The sequence below is a fragment of the Phocoena sinus genome, chromosome 2, assembly GCF_008692025.1.
Source record: "Phocoena sinus isolate mPhoSin1 chromosome 2, mPhoSin1.pri, whole genome shotgun sequence".
In the NCBI taxonomy this organism is placed as follows: domain Eukaryota; kingdom Metazoa; phylum Chordata; class Mammalia; order Artiodactyla; family Phocoenidae; genus Phocoena; species Phocoena sinus.
Window position 1 is genome coordinate 145,468,557 of NC_045764.1, and position 18,652 is coordinate 145,487,208.

Genomic DNA, 18,652 nt, shown 5'->3' on the forward strand with positions numbered 1-18,652 from the left:
TCTCTCCACCCTCAGCTGAAGACTGTCTTCTCCTGACCAGGATCACCAAGGTCAAATGCCTGCGCAACGACCGGCGGGAAGGTAAGTTCTTGGACCCGAGGTGCCACCGCAGAGCTCTTTTGATCTAGACTTCTGCACCTCCCCGCTCCCTTTTGGTGCCATGTCATACCAAGCCAGCGTGGTCCTGCTGTATTCCTGGTGGCCAGGACCAAGGTCTGGGGAAAGACCCTCTTGCTATCTTGGGTCAGCCCCTATCACAGTATGGCTGTAGGTAAGTAGCTCTACTTCCGGCTGCCTTCGTTGTCTCTCGTGAGAAATGGGAATAATAATAGTACCCTTTCTGTCCTGCACAGTTATTGTAAGGATTAAATGCTTTGAGAAAACCACAGGGCAGTATAAAGCAGATGTGACCTCACCTGCAATCAAGAGGTGTTTTGGAGCACCGACTACAGTGTAGGGTTGTACACGGCACTCTAGGGGACACAAAAGAAGTATAAATATGGTCCCTGCCCTCGGTGTAAGGATTAAATGCTTTGAGAAAACCACAGGGCAGTATAAAGCAGATGTGACCTCACTTGCAATCAAGAGGTGTTTTGGAGCACCGACTACAGCGTAGGGTTGTACACGGCACTCTAGGGGACACAAAAGAAGTATAAATATGGTCCCTGCCCTCGGAGAGCTTATTATGGAGCTGAGGCTGGTTATAATTATATGGGGTAGAAAGGCGATGGAGGAGAGGGGAATAATCGGAGAGGGCCCCTGGATTGGGTGAAGGGGTTGTGAGACAGATGAATAGGGCACAAGGGAGGGCGTTCCAGGCCCGGAGACTCTGCAGGCAAAGGCATCAGTCCGGCCTGGGTACAGGAAGTACTAACAGTCTCCCTACGTTTCCTGCATTCTCACCCTGTAGCACTCACTCTGCCCACATTCTCACGTTCAGTCCTCATAACAGCCCATCATTCTGTTTTGCAAATAAAGAAACTGGGGTTTAAGAAGGTTCAGTAATTTGCCTGGAGTGACGAATAAAGGAACCAGGATTCCACCCTGGGGCAGGGGGCCCACCCAGAGCCCAGCCTCTTAACCTCCGTCTACTTAGTCTCCCCTTCCTGGGAGAATTGGGCCTGGTCAGCACGAGGAATGAGTGGGGTGAGGATAGATGACGGGGGTCATTTAGACTTGATAAAGCAGAGAATAGGGAGCCACTGAAGGTGAGAGAGGGAGAGAGAGAGAAAAAGAGAGGGAGAGAGAGAGGAAGGAAAAAGGGAAGGAGGGAGGGAAGGAAGGAAGGAGGGAGGGAGGGAGGGAGGGAGGAAAGAAAGAAAAAAAGAAAGAAAGGAAGGAAGGAGGAAAGAAAGAAAGGAAGGAAGGAAGGAAAGAAAGAGATGTGATGGGTGTATTTAAGAAAGTCCAGTCAGGCCGAAGGGACCTTCAAACTGGAATGGAAGAGGCCGGAGAGAGATCTCTCCCAAGCCCTGGGTTGCAGGTGCCTTTAGGCCTGGAGTATGCTGTTCCCTGGGGTTTTACCCAACATAGATGTACATTTATGATTAGGTGCTTTACAGCTCCCTATGGAGTAGAAGGATGGGGCAGTAGAGTGCCGGGCAGAGGTGTGGCCAGGGAAATCTCCCCACACCAGTGGCTGCTCTGTCAGGGGCAGGACCATCTGGGTCTCCTCCCTCCTGATCAGGCAAGTCCCCAGCTCCGACCAGGGTGCTGCCAAAAGCGAGGCCATTTTTTGACAGTTGACGAGCCTTCGAGGAGACTGGGGAATGAGGTGGAAGCAGAGTAGAATCTCTGCTCGTGTCGGCTTCCTGGACACCACGCACTGTCCCCAGGAGGCAGGGATTACTCTCTCTGAATCTTCTGGATAAGAAAACTAAGGCTCAGAGAGGTTAAATAATATGCTACAGTTAGTGAAGGGGCTGGCATACTAACTCCAGCTTGTCTTAGTCTAGAAGACTCTCTGCATGTCATAGAGTATCCTCTATGCAGCTGGAGGGGACCACCCTGAGGTTCCTGAGTGGTGGTTTCTGGCTCTCCTTTGGTACCAAACCACACTATATTGCAACTTCTGTTCACTAAACTCTGACTGTTCATCAGTGTGTCCCCAGAGTCCAGTGTCTGGCATGCAGAGGGCACTCAGAGAATAACCTTGGAGTAATGATGGTTGATGGATGGGTGAGAGAAAGAAAAAGAGGGAGGGAAGAAATCAAGAAATACGAAGTAAAGTTAAATCACAATAACTCAGAGGAAACCTCAGCCCTAAGGGGCAGAGAGCCCTGAGACTTTGGGGGGACGGATGAGCAGATTGGCTCAGTCCCAGCACCATCCTTTGTCCCTTCCCATTGCAGGGCTGATCCGGTCCCGAGTTCGCGGGGCAGATGCGGCCGCAGCTGCTGTCCTCACCTTTCTGGACAGCCACTGCGAAGTGAACACCGAGTGGCTGCAGCCCATGCTGCAGCGGGTGAAGGAGGTAAGTCTGTCTGTCCCTGGGGGAGCTCTGGACGTGCCCACATGTTCTTGGCATGAGGGGGGATGATGAACGGTCTCTGGAGTTGGGCAGGCAGAGTAGGAAGCCTAAATGGTCTGCTCCCTCCTGAGTAACTTCACCTCATTGAGCTTTCTCATCTGAAAACAGGGATAATTGTAATATTTGTCTGACTGGGTTGTGGTGAGAATTAAATTGGCTGAAAGCCTGGGTGAGCCACAAAGCTCCTACTATGAATGGGTGGTATTGTTTTCCTCCTGAGGGAGTGATGAGTGAGGGTGAGTCAGGCTGGGAAGCCTGAGAAGGAGGGAGGAGAGGATGGTGTTCTCAAGCAGGGGGGGCCCCTCCCATGTGCCTGCTGTTCTCTAGAATGGGGAGGATTTGGACATATGGAACATAGGATGAGGTGATTTCAACTCAACCATAAAAGACAAATAACTCAATTTAAAAATGAGAAAAGGGCTTCCCTGGCGGCACAGTGGTTAAGAATCCACCTGCCAATGCAGAGGACACGGGTTCGAGCCCTTGTCTGGGAAGATCCCACAGGCCACGGAACAACTAAGCCCATGTGCCACAACTTCTGAGCCTGCGCTCTAGAGCTCGCGAGCCACAACGACTGAGCCTGAGTGCCACAACTACTGAAGCCCGGGCGCCTAGAGCCCATGCTCCGCAACAAGAGAAGCCACCGCATTGAGAAGCCCACGCACCACAATGGAAAATAGACAAATGGTCAACCAGCGCATGAAAAGATGCTCAACATTAAGTCATTAGGGAAATGCAAGTCAAAACCACAATGAGGTACCACTTGATACCTACAGGATGGTTATAATCAAAAGGATGGACAGTACAAGTGCTGGTGAGGATGTAGATAAATAGGAGTCTTTATACATTGATGGGGAGCATGTCAAATGGTGCTGTTCTCCACTTTGGAAAACAGTCTGGCACTTCCTCAAAAGTTTAAACATAGAGTTACCATATGACCCAGCAATTCCACTGCTAGGTATACACTCAAGAGAAATGAAAACATACCTCACACAAAAACTTGTGTCTGCGTGTTCAGAGCAGTGTTATTCAGAATAGCTGAAACATGGAAACAGCAAAATGTCTATCAACCGTGAACGGATAAACAGAATGTGATATATCCATACACTGGAATACTGTTCAGCCATAGAAACAATGAAGTAATGGTACATGTTACAATATGGATGAACTTTGAAAACCTTATGCTAAGTGAAAGAAGCCAGTAACAAAAACTGCATATTATATGATTCCATTTATATGAAATGTCCAGAATAAATAAATCCATAGAAATACAAAGGGGATTAGTGGTTGTCAGGGGCTGGAGGGAGCGGGGTATGGGGAGTGACTGCTAATGGTACAGGGTTTCTTACTGGGGTGCTGAAAATGTTTTGAAATTAGAGAGTGGTGACGGTGCCACAACCTTGTGAATATACTACAAACCACTGAATTGTACACTTTAAAATGGCAAATTTTATGGTATATCAATTATATCTAATAAAATTGTTATAAAAATGTGAATTAAATCTCAACACAAAAAGTCTATAAAAACGATAAGGTGAGGCCCCCATAGAACACTGTGGGAGACCGTGGATGGTCTCCCCTGATCCGCCACATCCCACATTTTTGTCGTCCTGAGACGGAGTGTGAACTGAGGGGCAGAGCTGGATTCCAAGTTGCAGACAAGAGGATTTTGAGGGTCAGCACAGAATACAGAGAGAGGAGGAAGAAGAAGCCCTGTTCCATGTCCCTCCATGGAGGGAGAAAAGAAGAGAACAGACATCCTGCTGATGGAGGGCAATTAAGTTTTGCACGTGGTATATGATAGAATCCACCACGACCACTATCCCCCCACCCCTCACCCCCAGAAAAAAAGCCTTTATTAAAGTTGGCATATTACCCACCAATGTTTTGGAGGTGGATTTGTGTCTGGGAGATGATGAAGGGAGCGTGAGTCTGACTTTGAAGCGGATGTGGCATGAGAGGAGTGCCACCCAGGTTACACAGAGCCTGCAGCGTCCCTGCCCTTAAGCTGCCGGTTGTCCAGTTGGGAAGACTCAACCTCAACATGTACAAAGATGGACGACAATTAGTAAAACAACAGTTCACACCAGCAACAGAAGATCCACATCAGGCAGCATCTGACTCACTGTCCCAGGAATTGTCTGGTCTATAACTGTGAGAGCAGTTTAAAAGAGGAAGAAGTCCTCAGCCTGCAGCAATCAGGGAGGGCTTTACTGAGGAGGTGAGATCCTGGCAGGGTTCAACAAGATGTGAGAGGAAGAGGCTGGGAGAGCGTCGTGCCCATGAGACCCAAGAGGGACCTTCCAGGAGCCTAGATGTGGTGATGCAGGACAGCTCCTGGGAGCCTAACGTGTCCTGCAGGAGGTGCTGCTGAGTGCCCAATGCCTCGAAGAGAACTTCTTCCCAGAGCAGGCAGTTGGGCCTTTATTCACAGAGTCCCTGGCCTCACGCCATCTCATGTGTCCTCTCCTAGGATCACACCCGCGTGGTGAGCCCCATCATTGATGTCATCAGTCTGGATAATTTTGCCTACCTTGCTGCATCTGCTGACCTTCGGGGAGGTGGGTCCGGCTCCCAGGGGAGGGGCTCTAGACCTGAAAGGAGGCAGGTGAGGGCAGGCAAAAGCCCTGGCTTGGTGCTCTTCTTCCCAACTGTGCCAGAGCGTCTCACGCCCCCACACCCTTTACCTCTAGAAGACGAAAGGGGATTGTGTAGAGCCATGGGGTTGGGGACGAAGGGCCAGGGTTGGCAGTTACAGGCTCCTGGCACAGTCAGGGACAGAGCCAAGCTAGTCTCTGATCTTTCCCTCCCCCCGAACTTGGACACATGCTTCTCAAATACTGCCAGCCCCGGGGACCGTTGCCATAAGTCCTGGTAGAATAACGTGATATGACTGCTGTCGTCTTGGGGGTGAGGAAGGGGGAGCCCTCAACTTTGCATGGCTTCCTGACCTGCACGCCTGGAAACGGTCTAGAGCTGGCCGAATATGGTAGTTATTAGCCACATTTGGCTATTGAGCTCTTGAAATGTGACCAGTCTGAACTGAGATATGCTGTAAGAAAAAATACACACCAGGTTTTGAAGACTTAGTATGAAAGAATATAAAATAGCTCATTAATAATTTTTTGTATTGATTATGAATATGATCATCAATGATAATGATTGAAATGATGGTACTTTGGATATATTGCATTAAAAATACATTATTCAAATTAATCTCATATGTTCTTCTTACTTTTTGACATGGCTACTGGAAAAATTTAAATTGCATGTGTGGCTTGCGTCTCCGGCTTGCATTGTATTTCTTTTGGGCAGCTCTGGTCTAGACTTTAGAACTGTGCTGTCCAATACAGTAGATAATAGCCACTTTGGGCTACGTAAATATAAATTAATTAAAATTAAGTAAAATTCAAAACTCAGCTCCTAAGTTGCCCTAGCAGCATTTCAAGTGCTCAATAACCACATGTGACTAGTGTCTACCATGTTGGACAGTGCAGATATAGGACATTTCCGTCATTGCAGCAAGTTCTATCGGGCAGGCTGCTCCAGAGAATCTGTTGCCAGGAGCTAATGCGAGAGTGGATTTCCTGTTTGGGGCTCAGATTTCCAATAAATGGACACAGTTGTTAGTTAGATGTTGAGGCTGAGTGGGATTCTGAAGGGAGCCAGGCATTTCTCCTTAGGGAAATCACCTCAGGGCCTTTGCACTTGCTGTTCCCCCACCTGGAATTCCCTTTCCCTACATGTCTGCATGGATCAGTTCTTCATTCAGGTCTCTACTCAAATGTTACCTCCTCAGAGAGCCTTTCCTGGCTCCCCTTACTAGAATAGCATGGGTACCCCAACTTTCTTTTCTTTCTTTTTGATTTTTAGCACTTTTCAACCACAACTGACATATTATCCATTTACTGATTTATCTTTGTAAGTCTTTGTCTTACCCAGTAGATTGAAACTCCATGAGGACAGGGACCTGTCTCGTTCTGAATGAAGGAATGAGTACGTGAATTGCCCAGGGCCCTCTACAAGCTGGGTTCTGATCAAGGGAGACTCTCGGGGGTGGTGGAGTGAGGGGACAAGAGCCCCCGAGCCCCATCCTCACCCTAGTCTGGCCCTTAGGATTTGACTGGAGCCTGCATTTCAAGTGGGAGCAGATCCCTCTGGAGCAGAAGATTGCCCGGACAGACCCCACCAAGCCCATAAGGTCAGGACTGCTGTGGGCTCTGGAGAGACCCCTTCCTTCCCTGAGTCAGGGGCTTTGGAGGCTCCTGGGAGGGCCATTTCAGTTGCCAGGGCTCCTAGGGGTGCACAATCCAAGGGCTAACTCTGTTCTGGGTCCTGGGGAGAGAGAGGCCAGAGGCCAGCAAGCGGGCCAGATATCCGACCCCAGTGACTCTGCAAGTGGGGGATGCTAGGGCAAATGGCGTGGGCCCTGGGGCCATCTAGAGGGGTTCAGATTTTCCAGCTCACGTGTTGCCTCTTTCCTCTCCTTGCTCCCAGGACGCCTGTCATAGCTGGAGGAATCTTCGTGATTGACAAGTCTTGGTTTAACCACTTGGGAAAGTATGATGCCCAGATGGACATCTGGGGGGGAGAGAATTTTGGTAAGTTGGGAAATAACCACAATAATAATAATGGGTAACCTGGGTTGAGTGTTTTCTATATGTAAGGCCCTAAGGATGTTACACATATTGACTCCTTAAATCCTCACACTGAATCTCTGAAGTAAGTACTATTATATCTCCATTCTACTGGTAAAGAGACCGAGGCACAGAGAGGTTGAGTAATTTGTCCAGAGCCACACAGCTAGTCAACAAAGAGATTAGGTGGTCAGAGAGAACCTGTGGCCACATGGCTAGACACGTGTATGGAGGAAGCACATGGCTGCTTCCCTACAAGAAAGGCTGGGGGTGGTGTGTGCAGTAGGGGGTGGCGGTTAAACGTAAGCAATGGGGTCAGATGGCCTGGCTGCAAATCCTGGCCCTACCACCTATAAATTGTTTGGCCCTGGGCAAGTGAAAGCCTCCCTGAGCCTCAGTTTCCCCAAGAGGCTGTTGTAAGTACTAAGTGAGATGAGGGGGGTGAAGATGTTGGCAGCCATTATTATTATTATGAGGCCATAGGAACCCTTTAGCCCCACAAGGAAAGGGAAGAGCCAGTGAACCCCCAGGGTCGCTGGTGAGGTTCAGGTGAGATAAAGGCTGGGTACAGATGGAACATCTGATGTGGGTAATTTAAGGGGGGTTTATAAAAGGGCCTATTTACACGGCGTGGGCCAGTTACAGGGAACCACAAGGGCCAGGGTAGGGCTGGGCTGGTGACTGCTGGGAGGTGTAGCCACCCTCAGGTCTGAAAGACAGGGAGGGAGTGCTCCCCGACAGTAGCTGTGGTCTTGGGGCGCCTGCAGCCAGTCCACTGTGCCAGGTGGAAGGTGTCAGGGGATAAACACCCGCCCTCACTCTCCCCCGACCTGCTGGCTGAACTTCCTCACATAGGAAGGAAGCCCAGGGGTGCAGCCCACACAGGCAGCCTCCCAGATGAGGAGCGTGGTGGAGGAGGGTGGCGATCGATCCCAGGGATCCAGGAGTGGGCCAGGGTTTGTGGGGGCAGGTACCTTGAGGCTTGTGAAACACAAAGGCCTGTCCTTGCTCTGGCAGTGGACCCAGTCAGTCCTTTGCAGAGCCCTTTCCCACTGCTTCCTTTTTCATCCTGACCAGGTTTTTTGCAAAGTAAATAGGGCTGGTGGTATCTCACCCATCTGACAGATGGGCAAACTGAGGTAGACGCCGCCTTCCAGATCTCAGCTGGGAAACTCCACGTCTGACAGGTGTAGGTAGTGCCTTTACAGGAGCCACTTAAGTGTTGTGAGGTGTGATCCAAGTCAGAGTCTGTGTTTCTGGGAGGCAAGGACCAGGTCTTTCTTCCCTCTCTGACTAGGGCAGTGGGGCAGATGGGCAGTGGGGCTCCAACTCAGGACCAGCCGGAGTGGAAACAGGCGTGGGATTTTCTCCCCTTTGTAACTTAACGCTTGGAAACCGTTTCCAGGCAGGCATTCAGAGGAGTAAATTCTGGGAACTGGGGTGCAGTGACCCTTCCATTCTGACCTCCTTTTATGTATTTTGGGCCTAAGTGACCTCTTTTGTGTTCTCCATCTCAGCCTGAAGGGAGCTTTGGCAAATCCAGTTTCCTGTAAAGATTCAGAGGGCTGGGAAACTAATGGTCTCTGCTGCTTCCAGAGGCCTTTTTCTTTTCTCCTTCCTTCCTTTTTTTTTTTTTTTTTTTTAAGGCTGGGGCCTGATGGAGAAACAAGTGAAAGATCAAATAGCTAACTTCAAACTCTGCCTGAGGCCAGGGCTCAGTGATTGGGGAATTGAAAGGTGAACCACACAGTGGTTCTAGGGAGGGTTTTGTTTCTTCGAAAAAATTCAAAGAAATTCCTAGGCTAGCCATGGTACTCAGACGTTCAGCTGCTGGGACTAGTTTTGAGCCAGGAGACTCTCGTCACTGATGGGTTTGGGCCTTTCAGAACTGTTCATTCGGGGCTTCGCTGGTGGCGCAGTGGTTGAGAGTCCGCCTGCCGATGCAGGGGACGCGGGTTCGTGCCCCGGTCCGGGAAGATCCCACATGCCGCGGAGCGGCGGGGCCCATGAGCCATGGCCGCTGAGCCTGCGCGTCCGGAGCCTGTGCTCCGCAACGGGAGAGGCCACAACAGTGAGAGGCCTGCGTGCCGCAAAAAAAAAAAAAAAAAAAAGAACTGTTCATTTGTGGAAGGAAGGGAGATGCCCAAACCCAGACTCGTTCCTGTTTCCCCTGAGAGAGCCAAACGCCAGAACCCAGAGGCCACCTTGAGTGAGGGTGGCAAATGTGAAAACCTTGGGATTCTCATTAGGGATCCTTTTAAAAGGTAGTCAGATCATGTTACTCAGCTGCTCAAGACCCTGCAAGGGCTCCCGCATCACTCAGAGCAAAACCCGGAAGTCCTTACACCATCTGCCCTTCCCCCACAAGCACACACCGCCAGCTCCGCCCTCAGCCCCTCCTGCCCTCCACGCACCTCGCTCCTCTCCTGCCTGCTGTGCTCTTACCTCTATAGCTCTGTGCCCTTGCTTGTCCCTCTGCCCGGAACGCTCACCCCTAAGAGTCACGTGCCTCTTCCTCACCTCCTTCAGCCTCGGCTCAAATGTCCCCCACCCCCACCCCGTTCATCGAGAACATCCCTAATCAGCCTCATTAAAACTGCAGCCTCACCCCCAACTCCACTCACCTGCTTCAGTCTGCTACCTGCTTCGCAGAGGAAGTATTCTACTCATTTTCTTGTCTACTTGTATTTTGGTTTCTTCTTTTACTGAGTTCCTGCCTCCCCCCACTAGAGTGTAAGGGATTCTACAACGGCCTCTGACAGATCATGATCTGGTTCAAACAGTGGGACTTGCTGGACAAAGTGTGAACTTTACACTGCAGTTCTGCACCTGAGCATGGAGTGACCTTGGAGAGGTCATTTAACGTCTTTGAGCTTCACAGTCCTTATCAAAAACATGGGGATCATAACACCCCATGCCACATGGTAGCTGTGAGAATTAGATGTCAGCCATAAAGAGCACGGAGTGAGTGCTCAGTAAATGGACGATGGTTACCGCTTTTGTTGTTGCCACTGTTGTTTTTTTTTTTGGCTGCGCCATGCAGCTTGTGGGATCTTAGTTTCCTGACCAGGGATCGAACCTGCCCGTGCCCTTGGCAGTGAAAGCGCAGCGTCCTAACCACCGGACCACCAGGGAATTCCCTGTCATTGCCATTGTTGATAAAAATGACAATAAGTAATAGTAATGTGGACAATATGGACTATGTGGGATGAAATGACCTAAATAACATAACAAAGTTAATCTGGAAGAAATGGTACCAGAATGCAGATCTCCTGTCCCCAGTTCTAAATCTCAGTTGCCGAACCAGCTGCAGGGCTCTGACCAGGAGAAGGGACAGAGGCCTGGCAGTTTGCAGGCAGACCTAGGGAAGCCCATTAACGTAGCCAACCCTGGGTGCGGGTCCAGATATGCCTAACGTCCAGTCGTGGACCACACTGGGAAGTCACTGGGTGCACATAGGCTGGCCAGGAGGTAGGCCTTAGCCCTGCCGCCTCCGCCCCCCACTCTGCTAGTCCCTGGGAGGTCCCTGAGCAGTCGCTCCAGATGAGAGCCCCCAGACCTGGCCAGGGACCACAAGTGTCCTTACCAGCCACCTGGGGAGTAGGAAGAGGAACCAAGGCTGGAACTCATGAAAAAAAATGGTCTTTCCGTTTGTTTTTTTTTAATTAAAAACAAAAAAACAAGGACTATGGATTTTCTGGGACAGGAGGGAGGTGTTTTAATGTCAAAGGGTGTCCAACTTCAGGGTTAAAATGAAAGAAAGTAGAAAATCAGAAGAGGTTCAGCCAACTGCCGAGGTGGGTCCTTGCCGGAAGTGAGGATTGTTGAGTGGAAAACAGAGTAGGCAGCTTGTGACGTCCCCTTCTGGGGGGCAGGATGGCCACTGCTCGCCTCTCCCAGCGCTACTAGGGACCACAGTCATCTGTGAAGGCTCGTTCAGCATCACACCCCCACCAAAAGGAAGTATGTCTCAGTAGGGCCACTGGTAGCTGTAAATGGAGACCCCCGGGGCCGTGAGGGAGGTCTGGGCCAGCCAGAAAGATGCCAGCAGGTATGTGTGTGTGGAGGGTATGTGTGTGTGGGATGGGTGTGAGGAGGGTGTGTGTGTGTGGGATGTGTGCGTGCACACGCATGGAGGAAGCAGTCAGGAACACATGCAAGGAGTGGGTGCACCCCGTGTAAACAGGCCCAGGAGCTCTGACACCAGCATATGCCTCCAAGGAGACACCAAAGGCAAGGGAAGCCAGCTCCTTCCCACCTTCACTCCGTGGGGACTTGCCGAGTGGCTCCTTCCCGTCCTGATGGCTGCCGTCTCTGCAGAGCTCTCCTTCCGGGTGTGGATGTGCGGTGGGAGCTTGGAGATCGTGCCCTGCAGCCGGGTGGGCCACGTCTTCAGGAAACGGCACCCCTACAACTTTCCTGAGGGCAACGCCCTCACCTACATCAGGTGGGTCACAGTGCAAAGAGCACCGCGCTAAGAGCTAGGACACCTAGACCCCAGCCCTGTCAGTTACCCAAGGGACTGTGTGTAGCTACCCCACCTTTCTGGGCCTCGGTTTCCCCATTTGTCCCCCATTCTGGGATCCCAGTACTTTCAGGCTGGAAGGAGGAAGCTGGGAGAGTCTCCACCAGGCCTCGCTTGTTTTGACTGTCCTTGTCCATGAGGGTCTTGGAAAACCAGCCAAATGACCAACTGGAAGCTGCCCTCCACTCACTGGGTCCCAAGTACTGGTCATAGACGCCATGTCCTGACCCTGACTTGGTCAGCGTCTGCCCATCCGTGTCCCCAGCCACAGCGTGCACTTCATCTTGAGGGGCAGTGGGCAGGGTCCTAGAAGACCACCCCCATCACCCACCCCCCTGATGCTGGTGGCAAGGGGAGAGTGGGCGGAGCGTCATGAACACTCCTTCCCAAGGATGAGTCTTCATCTTCTAAGGCTCCCTTCTTGCCAGCGGTGGCTCCCCAGGTCTAGCTCATCAAATGGCCTGTCTTTTTGTTTTGCTTCCCCTTATCCCATTTTAGTTGTTTTTATACTTGTAAAAGTGATACATGTTTATTGTAAAAATTCAAACTATATCATATATATATTACATATATGTACATATAGTATATTATACATTATAATTTTTACTCTTCATATCACACAGAGAGAAAAAAGTGAAAGTCCCTTTCACCCAGTCTTACTCCTATTTACTTGTCTCTCCAAAAGTAACTACTGCTAATAGATTTCTAGCCTATCATTTCAGGTCTTTTAATTTATTTTCATATATATCTATATATATATTTTCTGTATAGAGATGCATGTGTTTGTGGGGTGTTTTTTTTTACATTTTTTTAACTTTTTATTTTATATTGGAGTATAGTTGATTAACAATGTTGTGTTAGTTTCGGGTGTACAGCAAAGTGATTCAGTTATACATATACGTGTGTCTATTCTTTTTGTGTTTTTTATATAAATGGGGTCGCACTGCATGATTTTTCTGCAGCATGCTTTTCTGCCACTCCACACTAAATTGTAGACGTCCTTCAGCGTCAGTATGTACTAACCTTGGTGTTCTTTTTTGAGGCTACCTAGTACTCCATCATGTGGACGTAGTTCATTATTCTCCTATTGATGGGCATTTAGGTTGTCACGAATGTTTTATGACACAAGTATTCTTGTACATGTCCCTTTGCCCACATGCTGGTATTTTGGTAGAACAGGTTCCTCAAAGTGGAGTGTCAAAGAGTATCCATACCCACAGAGCTGATGGATGCTGACAGATTGTCCTCCAAAAAGACTGTTCTCATTGATACCACCCCAATCAGCATTCTTTCGCGTGCACTCCTGTCTCCGCACCCTGTACTTCACAGAGCTGATCTTGAGCCCAACCCTAACTCTGTCACTGCCCTGGTGACCTTATTTTGCTCCTTCCTACCCTTTTAGGAATACCAAGCGCACTGCAGAGGTGTGGATGGATGAATACAAGCAATATTACTACGAGGCCCGGCCCTCGGCCATAGGGAAGGCCTTCGGCAGGTGGGCCCCTCTCCCAGCCCCCCTTGGCCTTCCTCCACAACCTTAGCAAAATACAAGATTGTGTGTACACCAGGGAAGCGCTCAGGGTCTCCTTAGCACCTGAGCTGCCCCAGGCCGCTGGGCTCTTCCGGGCCTGTAGGGTATATGACGCAGAGACAAGGTTCTGGTCCTTGAGGATGCAGCCTCATAGGGAGAAATAACCACGGAGGGCTCGCTTATGAGAGCACTGCCGGTCCACAAGCTGCCTGCAGGACGGACATCTGTGGAAGTGCTTAAGGATGGCTCTCTGTAGAAAACACTCAGGGGTTTGACTCCACCCCTTGCTGTTCAAAATCTGACAGTGACCTGTTGGCTTATTTTTCTGCCCTGGACTGTTATGACTACAGTCTAGTTAAGCATTTTCAAAATGTGGATTAATTGTGAAATCAATTTAGAGAGTTGTGACCAGTTTTTTTTTTTTAAATGATAGAGAACTAGAGTATTACAGATTAGTACGGAACAGAACAGAAAATAACAGTTGATTGCAGTTATGGATAGATATTGTTTTGTGAAAATTCTTATTTTGGTTGTATGTTTGTAGCCATATATGCCCATGGGTATACTTGGTCACAATGTATTTATTTCTTACTTAATGCTGTGGTCAGATATGTTTGAAAACATTATTAGCGATCATCAATGAATCTCCCTCTATTTGTTTGTATCTATCCCTTGTTAGAAAAAAAAGAAGTTATGTCACTATTTCTTTTAGTGGGGAAGTAACATGTGCTGAGGACCTACCCTGTGCTAGGCACTTATGTCCCCTTTATTCATTTGATTCTCACAAAAACCTTTGGAGGTAGATGGTTGTGTCCCCACTTTCCTGAGAACAAACAGGCTCAGAGAGGCGGTGAGGGTCATCTGTCAGTGGCCATTATGGTCAGTGGAGCTGAGGAAGGTGTCCATGGACACATCAGATGGTTTTTATCCGCCAACTTTATGGAAAGATGTTTAAAGCGTGGTTTTCTTGTTGGTAGACACTTTCTGCTCAGCTGGAATGCAGGAAAGGAAAACTTCTAGTTCATTAAGGCTCTGCTCTCTCTGTGAAAATAAGGACCAGATAGTGGTATCCTCACTCGAGGTCTCAAGGAGTAAGAAGCCGAGATTAAAGCCCGGCCCCCGTGGGCTGGGCAGATCCTGAAAAGTGAGCAGGAATTTGAGGAGAGAAATAAGGCGTGGCCAGGAACCCTGGGAGGAGCTTGCAGGTCAGAGAATGACTTAAGGCAGGGACCAAGGCTGGAAGGCAGCCTTGGACAGCTCCTGGCCCTAGCTCCCTGGGGTAGGTGGAAAGAGGGGGCCAGCCTCCCGGGCCTTCTCACGCCCACTGAGCATTGCCTTTTCCTCCAGCGTGGGCACGCGGATCGAGCAGAGGAAGAAGATGAACTGCAAGTCCTTCCGCTGGTACCTGGATAACGTCTACCCAGAGCTCACGTGAGTGCAGCCCTCAGCTTGTGCATCTGGCCTGGGTGGGGGCCGGCCGCTTGGGGACCCTTCACCCTGATCTCTCCCCAGCCCAGGCAATCTGGCTCTTTCTAGCTGTCAGTGTTTGTTGTCATGCGAAGGGTCTGGAGGAACCGGGAGGAGGTCACCAGGAGTTAAGAGTGAGGTGTGGTAGGAACCAAAGTTTAACAGACCGGGCCTTAGAGCTAGAAATGGGCATTGTCCCCTTAGGACAACAACAGTGCATTATGCAGCAAAGGCTGCAGAAACACTCATTTCCTTTGACTCTCCTCTCTTCCTTCTGGGAGTTTATCCTAAGGAAATAAAGCAACCAAAGCAAAAAAACCTGTTGACAAATAAATGTCCGCTGTAGGCTTCTCTGCTGTGAAAAAATTGAGAAAAAACTAATGATAGGGGCTGGGTTTAGTGAAGCATGATACGTCGATCTAAACAAATATGTGTCAATTAATGTTATAATCATAAACCGTGAAAAAACATGGGGAAATGTTTGCTCCAGCAAATGAGGAAGCAGCATGCAGATGGTGTATGTGTGTGGGTGACAGGACGGTGGGCAGTAGCTGTAGTGACAGGGGTAGGGAGGGCAGAGCTGATTCTTTTTTTCCTCATTTCAAAATCCTTCTCAGCATCCTGGCTACATCATTCCTCACCTCCTCCAGGTCTTGACTCAGCTGTCCCCGCTGCATGAGGCTCCCCCAAACTCTGCACTGGCCGGCTGCACCTTCCCCAGCGTTCCCTGCTTATTTTCCTCTGTCACCCTTATTGTCATTCAGCATATATGTGGCCAGTTAATTTTACTGTCATCTCCCAACACTTGACGGGAAGCTTCGTGAGGGTAGAGGTGTTTATCTGTTTTGTTCACTGCCTTATCTCCGGCCCCTAGAACAGTGCCTGGCACAAAATGGGCACTCGATAAATATTTTTAACTGAACACATTGCAGAGTCAATAAGCATCAGTAATAATTTTGAAATTAGCATCGTCTCTTCTGGAAATGTCACCTCGGGGAACGGGTTATTCCACTGCTGTCTCCCGAGGATGCTATCATGGCTTTCCAGAACACTCCACCTCTCAGAGCCTGCAGATCCTCCAAGGAGGCAAACTTTGTCCTTCAAGGGCAGATTTGATTTTTGGAAAACAGCCGTAATTAAGTTGTAGCCAAGTCCAGTGAGTAAGCTGGTTGCTTAACCCAGATAATACAATCCTGGGTCCCAAATACAGGGTGACAAGACTGAAACAAGTAACAAGGATAAACTGACTCTGCAAGCAATGCTCAAGGAATTCCAGAAGGGTCTGAGCAGCGGCCGCATCCTTGGAAAAAGTTGGCAGCTGGATAACCCCAGCTCCCCAGATGATGGCTGTGCGTGGAAGAACATTTCTTTACAAACTTGTAATAAATGAACAGCTTCCTCAAGTGGCCACTTTTGAGGAGACGGTTTCATTCAGACATGTCATTTCTGAGGGAAAAAAGCATAGTCTTTCTTTATGTTCTGTCAGAGTTCATGCTATCTGGTTGGAGTCATGGACTCCAGGCCTCAGACAGGAGCTGGGGAGCTGGGGGAAGAGTTGCGAGGATCGGGGATGTGTCTCTCCTCCCCACACCCCAGTCCCCATGCAATCCCTTGAGGACCAAGAGGAAGAAGTAGTTTATAACTACCATAAGTCTGGATCTATCACAAAGACAGGAGAGTGGATGAAACCAGCCGTGTGATATGAGGAGCATAAGTCATCTTCCGTTTGTTTTGTTACTGTGTGGATGTTTAAAAATGACTTTTTGTTGTTAAGGTAGAAATTGCAGCTCATTCCTATCCAGTTTACTCATCCTCGGTCTGTTCCTTCACGTTCTGCCTCATTTCTCAGGGCGAGGGGCCCGGAGTGGATCAGGTTGTTAATTAGAAAGGAGATCTATAGGCCCAAATGATACCATGTTCCTCCAAACAGGATCCTAATAGTTGGGCCACACTTGCAGATGGTCAGTGGAGAAACTTAGGAGGCTGAACGGAGAGGCCTTTGCTTTCCTAGGCCTGCCTGCAGTACTGCTTTTCCAGATCAGAGTTCTGTGGCTAGCCTCAGCAATTGCTAATGTATTACTTTTATTAGGATGTTCAGGAACAGTTGGGCAGGCTGTGCATTGCACAAGCACACCATATTTGAAGGGTGCTGGTCACACAGTATTGTACATTTATTACTACCATTCCTGGCAAATGACAGTAAAAGTCTTCTAACAAAAGACTTTTTTGTCTTTTTTTTCATAATGTAGGAAAATCATCTATATTATGATGATTTTCTAACAGATGGAAGTAAAGTGTCTCAAGAAAGGGATGCCTATTGCTGTTTCCACAAAGGCATCATAAGGGCTAATGGCAGCCCAGCTTCGAGGTGGTCCACAGAGAGGAAAGCAGATGCAGACTTAAGAGGGCTACCAACAAATAGGACGGCTTAGCCTGGCTCTGCCAGAGAGCAGAGGAAGGGTGGTGATGGCCATCCCAGCTGCTGCAGGGCTGCTACCACTCAGACACCTCAGGAGCTGCATCTGGTCTCAAGATTGCTGCCCAAGCCCCGGGTTTCCTGCATAAGCATCAGTGGGCAGGCCTTTGTTGTCAGTGACATTGCCACACTTGGACAGTACACACCTCACCTCTGAAAACTGATCACCTTGCACATTTTCCTAAGCAACAGCGGGTAGGGAGGGGAAGAGAAGAGAAGGGTCTGAAACAACCTTGGCTTCTCAAAGAGGCTCCCGCAGGACCTTGTCTCTGTATAGAGGGGAAGTATAATACGTTGCCCCTGGATGAAGCAGAGGGGGTGGAGCTTTTGCCTCCCAACAGCCTTGCACCTAGCAGGTTGCAAACTTACATCCTACAGTGATCAGACAGACAATGTCAATAAGTCAAGTGGGTGGGGATGACTGTAGGGAGTGGAGGGGACTGTGGCAAACTGAAATGCACAAGCTCCACCCATGAGGGGGCAGCTGCTGCTCATGACAGTGTGTTAGTGCCGTGCTGGAATGCAAGTTCGGTGTGGCAGCCTGACCTTGCTATGTTTTCCAAAGAAGCTGGATTTTTGGTGTGATGCATTGGGAGATTGGGATTGACATATATACACTAATATGTATAAAATGGGTAACTAACTAATAAGAACCTGCTGTATAAAAAAATAAAATTCAAAAAAAAAATTCTAAAGTTCAAAAAAAAAAAAAGAAGCTGGATTTTTCTGTGTAAACTTGAAATCTTAAAATACGGCCAACTAATTAAAAGCACCAGTAATCACCCTGTGTAGGTCAGAAAAAACCTGTCCAGGGCCAGATTCAGCTTAGGGGCCAGCAGTTTGCAGCCTCTGTTCTAAAACTGCACGACCTCTTACAAGGGGGTGTGGGGTTCTGAAGGGGCACTGCTACCAGTAGTGTGGAGGGAAAGTGAAGGGCTCTCCTTGAGGCTCTGTGAGAGCGGGTAGGTTCTGGGAATCCGGGGGCTTCCAACCAGCCCTGAGGAAGGAAGACCTGGTTTGCTCGAGGTCCTGCAGGATGTCCACATGAGACAAGAGAGTGCCGGAAATGTTCTGATCCATGCGCCCCGCCCAGGTTCTCTTCCTGACAGAGGTAACAGAGGCAGATAGGATTAGCATGTGGTCAGACTCTAAGCCCTCCTGGTTCCCCATCACGCCCTGTGGGTCCGTAAGCCAAGTGCATGTATAACCTTCTAAACCCAGGAATACCAGCCCACATCAGCTGGGGCCAGCATCCCCCTTAGGTTTATTACCCACAGGGTAAGACAGTGTGTTTTATATCTGTGTGTGTGTGTGTGTGTGTTTAAGCATATTTTTCCTGTGCATACACAATGTTTTAATAATACACTATTTTGAAACATGCCTCTTTTACTTAACTGTATGTTTTGAACACTTTCCCACATTACCAGAGTCATTTTTAATGGCTAAAGGTTTTTTCCATCCTACAGATGAATCAGAATTTACTTAG

The 18,652-nt window shown here is 49.1% G+C and overlaps 1 protein-coding gene across 3 annotated transcripts in view; it reads left to right on the plus strand.

Moving 5' to 3' along the window:
- GALNT16 (polypeptide N-acetylgalactosaminyltransferase 16) overlaps positions 1–18,652 on the plus strand; it is a 108,006-nt gene that overhangs the window by 72,902 nt on the left and 16,452 nt on the right. For 2 of the 3 annotated variants that reach the window (XM_032622345.1, XM_032622344.1), the window contains exons 5-12: positions 16–81; positions 2,352–2,473; positions 5,004–5,091; positions 6,647–6,731; positions 7,028–7,131; positions 11,488–11,614; positions 13,095–13,187; positions 14,571–14,654. In XM_032622345.1, the coding sequence (XP_032478236.1) occupies positions 16–81; positions 2,352–2,473; positions 5,004–5,091; positions 6,647–6,731; positions 7,028–7,131; positions 11,488–11,614; positions 13,095–13,187; positions 14,571–14,654 (769 nt within the window). Of the gene's footprint in view, positions 1–15; positions 82–2,351; positions 2,474–5,003; positions 5,092–6,646; positions 6,732–7,027; positions 7,132–11,388; positions 11,615–13,094; positions 13,188–14,570; positions 14,655–18,652 lie in introns of all 3 variants that reach the window. The other variant, XM_032622343.1, reaches the window with a different exon arrangement.